This window comes from Ammospiza caudacuta, chromosome 3, assembly GCF_027887145.1.
Source record: "Ammospiza caudacuta isolate bAmmCau1 chromosome 3, bAmmCau1.pri, whole genome shotgun sequence".
Taxonomy (NCBI): Eukaryota; Metazoa; Chordata; class Aves; order Passeriformes; family Passerellidae; genus Ammospiza; species Ammospiza caudacuta.
The window spans coordinates 39,275,228-39,286,586 of NC_080595.1; the positions used below are offsets into that span (position 1 = coordinate 39,275,228).

General features: G+C 40.6%; 1 protein-coding gene across 1 annotated transcript in view; it reads right to left on the minus strand.

Moving 5' to 3' along the window:
* The window catches only part of RMDN2 (regulator of microtubule dynamics 2), a 46,582-nt gene extending 40,089 nt beyond the window's left edge, over nt 1-6,493 (minus strand). The window contains exons 1-2 of the mRNA XM_058802031.1: nt 6,403-6,493; nt 5,432-5,895 (exon numbers count right to left, since the gene is read on the minus strand). Coding sequence (XP_058658014.1) covers nt 5,432-5,883 — 452 coding nt within the window. The 5' untranslated portion in view covers nt 5,884-5,895; nt 6,403-6,493. The remainder of the gene's footprint in view (nt 1-5,431; nt 5,896-6,402) is intronic.
* Nucleotides 6,494-11,359: the final 4,866 nt, after the last annotated feature.

The window sequence follows — 11,359 nt, forward strand, 5'->3', positions numbered from 1 at the left end:
AAATGGTTACTACAAGTATGAAAAACATGGAATGTACTATACACATCAAGTAATTGAATAATCAAAATATACCATAACAGTCAGAATACAAAAAAAAACTATTTCTTTTTTCAGAAATATAACCAGGACAGAATGCTAGCAGTCAAAATGAAGGTTATTAATGATGGCTTTCAAAGATTCTGTTTTCAGTATGTTGCCTTCAGAACAGATGAGTGTATCAGAGCAGATACACTTCCAGCCTGTAAATGAACCAATGCTTATAAAGCTACAGAAGTGCTAGATGTGGCAAAATCAATGAAGCTGCAAAATTCACCCAGTGACACCAGAAAGAGGAGTCAAAAATACATTTGGATAAAACAATGTATACACACACCACGTGTACATGTTCAAACTGAAAAATACCATTGAGCAGAACAGAGATGGGAAACTTCATGTTTTTACAGATTTTTTTACAAAATCTTGATAATGCTGAAGTTGATGACACATCATATGCTGTATCTTGCAGAGACTATACTCAGTCACTGAACATTTGTTTTCATTTTCTGAAGCATGTTTAAAAACACAGCATATGGTTCTTCCACAGTTATTTTGAAGTGGGCACAGATATATATCATGGCTGCATTTATAAGAGCCCCAACTTAACTGAATGTATAAAGGCGTTCCTGGGAGTGGGACAATCTTTTAGCTCCAATACAAAAGTCTGTGATGTGAAGTAGGCTTGGAAAGTATCTTTCCTCACATGGTTTAGATGCTCCATTCCCCCTTAATAAAAGATAAATGCACTGAGGATATGGGCAATTCCCAACCTAAACTAAGGGTACTAGACAATATAAAAGAGCAACAACTAAGCAGTAAAGACAATATCCTTAGTTACAGGAATTTGGGCACTGCATCAGATGCTACCTAATCAGGCAGGTCAGTGTTTGGAAGTCAGTGTTGGTGTTGTATTCTTTACCTTTGCTGCATAAACATCTGCTAAAATTTCTATGGTCATTACTGTTCCCATGTTACATAACAGATAAAAAAGATTATTACAAAATGCTATTCTCCCAGCAAAAATACAATGGCTGGATGACAAGTACAAGGTTGGGCTGATGCCCAAGCCCATTGGGCTGTCAGTCCAAACAGGCCCAGCAGAGATTTCCAGCAGCACAAATGTCATGACAAAACATCAAATTGAGGCCAAACATCAAATTCATATGACATCAGGTAAGTAATATATTTTTTGGGAGACTCATAGAAAAAGTGTGAAGTAGGTCACTATCCAACAGACCATGTGAACCCAGAAGGAGCTAATTACAAAACAGCAGAGACATCAGGGTCATGTCTTACCCATTCCCTCTCATCTCCACTGTACTAGCAAACTCTCCTAGCTCCTCTATTTACCTGCTTTATGAACCCTCAAAGTATTTAAATGTGGAACAGACCCTATTAAATGTTGATCAGAACATCATGATTTTCAATTTACTTGTTGGGCACTATCTGCCTTCAACAAAGCAGCTAACAGTCATATATATATGCATTCTACAGCACTGAAATCAGTACTGACACAAACAGAAGTGGAGATTCTTCTTAACACAGTTTAAAAACTCCAGGACTTTAAGGACTGATAACACTACTCCAAAATAGAAAAAAACAGAAAACAAGGAATAGTCATTATTGTTTGCTTTACAAATATTCCATATAACAGAAAGCTGCAATTTTACCTGGCATTTTCCTGCAAGAGGTTTTATCAGATGATAAACAGAAAAGTGATTTACAAGTGACAAACACGTTGATCAATATTTGAAAAAATGGAACAATGTTTAAAAAATGTCCAGAGTCAGTGCCAACTTGTTTTCACCTTTATTACCAACAGATTTTAAATAAAAGAGAAAAACAGTGATAAGAATGTGAGGAGCAACGATCAACCAACAGGACTCAGTTGTATCACAATGGACTGTTCAAAGTTCAAAGGACAAATGCAAAGTGTGCTGGAGACTCACCCCACTGTGGCTAAGCAGTTCAGTAAATCCCAGCACCCAGTACTGGATTAAAACAAGCTACATGGTATAAAACACCCCTGTGGTATAAACACAGTTGGGTGGTTCAAAAACTGTGTTGGGGTGTCAGTAAATTGGCAGACACTGGGCCTAACCAGGTATCATTTGTTCACAACACTTCAGCTTTTACACAGATCAAATATCATCTGTCATCTCCCTGCCAACTTAGAAGAAAAACACAGGCTGACACAAACACCCTCTCATCTGCTCTGGCTAATTCCACAGAAAGGTGATTTTATGTCACAGATGGATCTGGATCAAATTTGCAGTGTATGATTCAGCAAACCGCATATCCATCAGTAATGATTAGTGGCTTTCAAGGAAACGTTTGGCAAACTGGATTCTTAAGCCAGCTGAAGGTTGCATTTAAAATAAATGAACAGCAAAATAAATTAGAAAATGCTAAGTGAAATGATACTCAGAAGCAGGCAGGGCAAATTTCTTTTCCTGTTGACTAAACTATTTCAAGGAAAAATTATATACAGAGCATCTATCATAGAAGAATTGACTGAAGTGAATCTTTCTGGTGCCTGATGCCAAATGCAATTTGAAGAGCTTGGATGCTGGGCCAGCTGAAGACAGGCTCCAAAATGACACTGATGTCCAGGGCTCATCACTGCCATATCAGGGAGGAAACAACTTGAAAATCACAAAGAGGAGAATTCGGTGACATGTTCCATTCCAGGTGATCATCTAGACACAATTTATTGTATTTGTAAATAAATGAGTGCTTGTTACACATTCTCAAATGTTAAACATTGAAGTTTTCACTAGGACATTACTGGAACTGAAACAAACTAAAAAAGAAAAATTGAATACAGAGAAGCACAGACTAGAAACCACAGACTACCATTTAATGTCTCATCCATTCAGTGCCCCTTCCATTCAGACTGTCATTATGTCAAAATATAGCTCATTTATTAAAACACACAGGATATTTCTCCACTTACACAAATACATAATTTTTGAAAGGCAAAAGAGAAAACTTCTCTTCCCAAGGTGTTGAATACCAACAGTGACATTGAGAATATGCCCAGAACAGATCAAACCAGTGAAGGCCTTATCAGAGACTGTCAGCTTCCAATGTTTAATGTAAAAACTAGGAAGTACTAAAAGCTTTTCTGGAAGAAGTTTACAAACCTGAAACCAATATAGTCATCCAGCACAAATCCATAAAACTCTTCAGATTAGTTTATCTGTCAATTCCCAGCATCGACCCATTCGTCAATTAAAAACAGAAGTGCTTAACTCAAGCAAAGTCCTATCTTCTAGATCATGAAATTACTGCTGAGGCAGTGAAACACAATGCACTTTAGATGGGAGTATAGAAAGGTGAAAAAAATGTTTTATCAGTAACAAAGAGCAAAACTTTTTTTCTGTAGTGCAAAAACAAGCACCTGAATGCACCATTGTGTGTGGAATTAGCCACAGAAGAGTATAAAACAATGCACTTGGTGTAATGCCTACAGCATATGAAGTAGTGATGTAGAGTAACTGGAAAAAACCCAAGTGTTGCTATTGACCCTCCTGGCCATGCACCAGTCATTAAAGTTACAGGAGACCTTGGAAAAAGCTATATATATTGCAACTGTATACATTAGGATTGACAATCTATTTGCAAGAGGAAGAAAAAAAAATACTATTTACTCAAATGAAATCAAATTATCTCAAATTGAGAGAAGATATGAAAACCAAACACATCAAGTACAAGGTGTTAATAAGAAAAAATCCCACCTTTTTTCATAAGGGACTGAAAAACAGCATTGGGAAAGAACATAGCCAAATGACTAATGCTAACTGTAACCTTGAATTATCTTCCTTGCCTCTGAGTGTACACAAATACTTGTCAGAGAAGGCCTCTCTTAAGGACACACTCAATGCTCTTGCACACTATAATCACTTGTATTGGATCACCGCATCAGCTTCTTCGTCACAGACAAGAACCTGAACACACAAGTTCCCTTGGCTTGTTTTCAAACAGCAACACATCACTCCTGATCAGAAAACAGGATTTTCTCAAATAATAAATAATGACAACAAATAATAAATTATAAAAGCATGTGGAATAACCCTTGCATTGTGTCTGTGGACTTGGTAATTCGTAAACTGGTCCCTTTGCCTTATCTGCATCTCTGAATATTTTATTCATAACATGAAGGCCCATGCAAACCAACCAATGGATGAAATCATCTGGGAAACTAAGAGAACCAAGATGTTTCCACACCAGATGAAGGAGGACTCTGGTTGAATACTTATGCAAACCCCGAATACCAAAAATAAAGAACTCGCTCATAATAGAACTGACAAGTCTTAAAATATGGTATCAAAATATAAGACTTGTGAACCATGTGGGCTGGGATGTAACATAGAAAGAAATTCTGCTCACAGGAACTGACAATGAATGTGGAGAAACTGTTAAATATAGAATTCCATTAACATGCAGCATGTTAGCTGTCTCCAGAATATTACAGTTAGTTAAAATATTTTAAAGAGAAAAGGTGACATAAGATGGGCAATTTACAGACATAATGCTGCCTACACAGATGTGTAAGACATGCTGAGAAGTAGCTCAAAAAACTCAGTTGCTATAAACATAGTATTAGTAAATTGCACCTAAGTATCTAATCTGATTATACCAAAACAAAGTTGTAATTACAGGAGATTAATGTCAAGACAAAAATATAGTGCCTCTCCTGGAATCCTAGTAGAAATCATCCCCCAGTGTGTTTCTCAACTCATGAGAATAAAAGACCCCATTATCTATAACGTGACTACAAGATGTGATCAAACTAGGAACTTTCCACCTGACTGAGTCAGTACTCTAAATTCCCCATGGTCACTTTCTGAGCCACCAAAGAGTGTATACAACAGCTGATATACATAGACATTGCCACTTGTACAGAGGTTCTTTCAGACGTAGCTTCCATAGTACGCAATGCCTCTAGGCAGAACACAGTAATAACTCATCTGTGAGGCTGATAAAAAACAATTATCAGGAAAAGCACATGAGCGTTTGTACAGTTGGAATAAACTCTGTCAAAGACACTTTGCACTAGAAGAACTTTTAAAATTACACCATTATTCTGAACTTTGCCTCTTATTGCATAGCTATGTAGCAATACTGCATTAGTGTTACCAAACACACTCTTAAAAAAGAATCTGTATTATGCTTGGCATTAAGCCAACTTCAGCCATCGTGCAGACTCAGAGATGGTCACCAAGTCTTCTCTGATCTAAAAGCTGTTAATCTGAATGTTTGTAATTATTTTTCCAGAAGTATAAAATCTATATCAAACTTTTAAAAGGCTCCTGTTTACAGTTTCATATAGGTAATGATGCAACTTGCACTGCATTTGTACAGTAGAATATGCAGATTATTATTAACTCACCCTCCTTCACTTTCTGCCTCCTCAGAGCTGGTAGTCTCTCTAGGAGCTGTCTCTGCTTTTCTCCGCCTTGTTGCTCTGTGTGATGGGCTAACTCTCTGAACATCACCACTTCCCTGAAGCTCATTTCGAACAAGCTCTTCAAGTTTCGGAATAGCTTCTTTCAGAAATTCCACCTCTCTCTTCAGTTCGTCCACGGTTAGTAGCAGGCCATTCAATTTTTCTAGGATCTGCAGTTGCCTTCCATGTAAAACCATTACTGCTCCTTGATCATTAGGAGCCTCATTCTGTGGCAAGACCACAGAATTAATTCTGTTACCTATATTCTGGAACCCTCGAATACGCACAGCTGCACCCGGCTTTCGGATCTTGCGGTAACAAACCAGCACCAGGCTTAATCCAGCAGTCCCTGCCATTATGCCCAGCATTAGTCCTCTATTTTCGAAGGGAGACATTTCTGCACGCTCCTAGAATTGTGAGACAACAATAAAAGAGTTTAAGATGTTTTCCAGTGCTCTACGCAAGTGACTTGCTCTGCTCTGAAACCACGAAAGGATAAGGCAGGAAGAACCGCAGACGCTAAGTTAGACTTTTTACAGGTTCTGCAATACGAGGCAGCAAAAAACAAGCTCAAAGTGGGTTTGGGGGTGTGAGGGGCGCTGGCACGTGGGCAGGACCGAAGCCTTCACTCTTAACCGTCCCGGCATCCTGAGATTTTTTTGTTTTAATGCGAGAAACTCATATAATCGGATTTTCCGCCACCGCAGAGAGGCGGAAACCCAGCTGTCAGGCCGGAGCGCCGCCCGGAGGGGCGTCACGCCGGTCCCCCAGCCCCACCGCGCCGAGGGCTGCCCGAGCCCCGCGCTCGCCTCCTGCCCACCCGCAGCCGCCCCGGCCCCGGTCCCCGCCGCCCCGGCAGCGCCGGCCTCGAGCCCAGCGCCGGCCTCGAGCCCAGCGCCGCCCCCGCTACGTACGTACGGCCGGGCCGGGCCGGGCCAAGCCGGGAGCAGCAGCGCGTCCGGCCCAGAGCCCGCAGCTCTCCCGCCGCGGCACAGGGGGCGGCGGCGGGGCCGCCCCGGGGCGGTGATACCCGGATCGAGGGGGCCGGGCCTGGGCCGCAGCGCCGGCCGGGCCGCCCGGGTGACGCGCGCTGCCCGGTGGAAGAGGGATCCCCGCGGCGCTGGGAGTCCCGGCGGGCCCTGCTGCTGCTGCTGCTGCTGCTGCTGCTGTGCTGCGGGGCGCCGGCTGCACCTGCCACGGACATGGCTGGAAATAGGCTGTTCTAGAGCAAGGGTACCTGTTCGTGTGTCTGTCCTCAGTCTGGTGGCCGCTCGATTTCACCGGTTTAATCTTTTGCTACTTCTCGGCCACAGAGAAATTGTGTTTCCACTGCACTGGTGGAGACCTGAAGCTGCAAAATCACGGAGAAACCCCGCCCAGTTGCCAGGAGGACGGGCAGACCCGGCACAAAAGCCTCGTTGCAATCTAAGGGCCCAAAGCTGATTTTACCAAAGTCCATTATGGATTACCCAAAGTCTGGAGGAACTTACAATAGTGATGGAATGGTTTGGGGTGGGAGGGAACTTTAATGGCCATCTAGTTCCAGGGCCCCTGCCGTGGGCAGGGACACCTTCCACTAGAACAGGTTGCTCAAGCCCCATCCAGCTTGGCCATAAACACTTGCAGAGTCGGGGCATCCACAGCTTCCCTGGGCAATCTGTCCCAGTGCCTCACCACCCTCACAGTAAACATTTTTGTACTAGTGTCCAATCTAAACATATTCTCTTTCAATCTGAACTCGCTTTTCCTTGTCCTGTGACTCCATGCTCTTGTAAATAGCATTGCCCCATCTTTCCTCTAAGTTCCCTTCAGGTCCCAGGCCACAATTAGGTCACAACAAAGCCTTCTCTTTTCCAGGTTGAACAATCCCAGTTCTCTCAGCATTTTCTCATAGGAGGGGTGCTCCATCCCTCTGATTAACCTGATTTTCCTCATCTGGACTCATTCCAATAGATCAATGTCCTGTATTGGGGACCCCAGAGCTGGATGCAGCAGTGGAGGTGGAAACTTGACAGAGCAGAGGGGCAGAAGTTGGATTTACCAGAGTGTGGGAGGTATTGCTGCTGTGCCCCATCTGAGATCACTTTTATTGGTGACTCTCACAAGGCTCTGCTTTGCCCTTTTATGACAAAATTATCTGGTTCCTGTTTCTGGCCTTGGATGGAAGAAGGACCACCACAGACAACTTGCTCTGACCATTTGTCTCGGAGTGGCAAGACCTTGAATGCTTGTGGAGAGCCTGTGCACAACGTCCTGCCAGAATTTACAAGCATAAGACTTGTGCTGTTCTGTATAAGGGCGGCTTAAGGAAACATAATGGATACCACTGTGTCTCTGCCCTAGCAGAACCACTTCAGTAGCTGAAATTGTCCTCAACCATAGCAATCAGAAACAAAGGAACACAATTCTTAAAAAACATACTAATTGCCTTTAAAAAGTGATCAGACTGCTGTTCAAAACAAAAAAAAAGTACCTAAAACAGGTACCAAGAACTCAATTTTTTTCAATCTTAGTACAAATTAGCAATTGTAAATCAGCCTAATGTCTATTTATTGTCAAAGAATTTAGTTTAAGTCAACTACAACTCTAAAATAATTTTTCATTAAGATCTTGAGGATGAAATTACCCTTATGAGACCAAACTGTAATCTGAGACAAAGGTAGAAATTTGTTAGAATGAATAAATTAATACTGTTTCAGTATTTTGCAGGTTTCCCAGGTACAATATAATAATAACAAAATGTATAATCTGTTCATGTGCTTGTAATTTGAAATTTTTAAACAAAAGATGGAAATCTCTTCAATTTTATGGAAACCTCACTAAACTCAATTATTTTAACAAATTTCACTATAAGTAATAGTTTTAAGATACACAATCCCTCAGTGTTTTAAAATGGAACAAGAAAACATAAATCTCTATATGCTGATAGAGTTTCAAGTGTGCAGGAATGGTAATATAAATGTGTTGGAAAATCTTTAATTTTTTTTTCCCTTTTTTTCAGTATATTCTGCCAAAATCTTTCCATAAGCCAATTAAAACAGGAAAAGATTTTTAAAAGAGAATTAATTGGAGAGCAAACATAGCACAGAGCTGAAACAAAATACTATGGATGAAAAAGCTAAGCAAGTATTTTTGAAGATTTTCCAAAGCAACTGTCTTAGGCTGCAGGCCTTAGACAAGGAAACTGTTTTCAAATATAATGGCCCAGAAGAACTACCATCTACAGCTGCCTGGATATGTAGCAACTATGAAAATCAGGTGACCTGTCTGGTCCCAAGAAGTTATTGCATATATGTAGAAACTTGCTGGAACTCAGCAGCTTTCCAAGCTGGAGAACTAAACATCAATTTACCTAGGTTTGACGTAATTCAATTGGCCTAAATTTGACATATGTTCTAAAAAAACTGAAATAAATGTTTTTAGAAAAGTACTATTCTTTTGCATATGAATTTTTTTAGTTAAAAAAACTTTGTTCCTGAAGTCCTAAGAAACAAGTCCAGATAACCATCTGTTATAAAATGTTTAGTCCCAAATATTTTTAGTGTATTTTCAGCCTTATTTCCTAACAGCACAAAGTTTATGCCCCCAGGTTGTCCATGTGTTGTCCTTCTGACAAGCCATAACATTACACTTTCTCCACCCACTAGCTCCTGAACATGGAGCTTAATTTCAGCCAAATGTGACAGAATATGTCAGGATCATAGAATTGTAGAAGCATGGAGTGGTTTGGGTTGGAAGGCATGTTCATGATCATCAAATTCCAACTACCCTGTGATGGGCAGGGACACCTTTCACTAGAACAGGTTGCTCAGGCTGCATCCAACATGGCCTTGAACACTTCCAGGGATGGGGCATCCACAGCTTCTCTGGGCACCTGTTCCTGTTCTCACCTCTTTACTCACACCTCCTGTTCTCACCTCTTCTTTACTCACACCTCTGAGTAAAGAAATGCTTCCTAACATCTTATCTAAATCTCTCTTCTTTTAATCTAAACCTACTTGTCCTATCATTATTTGCCCAAGTAAAAATCCACTTTCCCTCTTTTTTTGTAGACTCTTTGAAGTATTGAAAGGCCACTCCAGGTAGTTTCGAGAAGGCCAGCACTTTGGAGTGGCAAGACCTTGTGAACATCCTGCCTCCCTCCACCCCCAGCCCCAGGCAGATGCACAGGAATGAACTTAGCACACCAGTGCTGCAACACTGACACACCTGCACAGGGCACCAGCCTTCTTACAGCACTATTTTTGTAAAACCAGGATAGGCAGTTTACTGGGCTTTTGGGAAATTTTGAACTTGGACAACATTTTTGTGTCATAGTAGAAAAGTTAGGACATTATTGAGTGGTTGTGTTCAATGGATGAGAGAGCCATTACATAGTAAGTAATTGATCCATTTTTTTCCAGACAAGGTAAACATAATCTACTGGAGGTTTCACTTCTGATTGGAAGGCATTTGTATGTTACAATTTTCACCACTTTCTTTAGTTGTAATTCTTCTGTCCATTTTCTTTCGTGATATGCTGTTCTTTCTGAAATGCCCCTCCCTCCCCCACCCCCAAGAGATTAATCTATTGCTTGTAACAGATACAGAAACCTTTAATGAGCTAGTAGCAGTTCATACTTATTACTTCAGCAGTTGTCTTGTAGGTGTAAAGTCAAATATTGTTAATATGTCACCAAACATTGTGAAAGCTTAAATACCTTTGACCAGACTTGCAACCAGCCTGCCAGAAATCCTGTCTGGATGTCAGAACAGTCAGAAATCACTGTTCTGTCAAGTTTGGTTAAATTCTTCTGAAAATTTTGCTATAAAAATAAAGTTATATCTTACCTCAAAGGGAAGCACTCACTGTCAGACTTGTCAGTATTCTCTGCTGCTTTTGGCCTGAACAGTTGTCCAGTGTCCCTGATGAGAAATTAATCAATTGAAGTTAAAAGGAGATGGGTAATAGCACGCTGATCTTTTCTGTTTGCTTGAAATAAAGATATACTGCTTAGCACAGTTCCCTGGGGAGATGAGACTGCCTCTGCCTTTATGTCTCCATGCATGCAAATGTAACTGTACCTTTCCCTCCTCCCCAGTATTTTTGAATCTTTGGCCAGTCTCAGTCAAATTCAACAGAGAAACTCTAACAAATTTTGTTGAGTTAGTTGATCTTTTAAAGAAGAAATTTCTGAATTAGAGTCATTGCTATGGGAAAGATCGCTTATCCCTTGGTGCAAAACTGAGAATCCACACATGAGAAAAGCATTTTGCAAGGACAGGAAAAGCTAAAGCAGAGCTCACATTTTATCAGATGTGAACAAACAGAACTACAAGTTATAACCTGATAGGAAACCTGGCTTCATTAGTTCAACTGCACTCACAATCATCTGTTTATTTATTTATTGTGTTGATAGGATCCAGTGCTGCAATTTTACCTAAGTACAAATGGTCACTGATGGCATGGCTTTTCAAATAGCAAAAGAAAAAATGTACGTACTGTTCCTGCTTCTTTGTGTCTTCGGGAATCTCAAGGACATTATCAAAATATATTTATACAAGCTCTGTTAACTTTTTTAGGCCAAGGTGGATGATTCAGTTTCCTTGATGTAAGAGATGAGAGTTGGCAGCCCAAAAGAGTTTGCATATGTAGTGTTGACAACAATAGGAAAAAATAAGCAAGGCTACATCTGATGTAATTTCACAGCACTGCCTGATTTCTTCACAAAGCGAAAGTGTCCTTGGAGTGCCTGGGTAAAAAGAGGAAAAATATATGAACAGTCATAAAAAGAAAAATAATATGTGTGTATAAAAACATATTTTACATATGTATGTGTATGTGTATGTGTATGTGTATGTGTATGTGTATGTGTATGTATATGTATATGC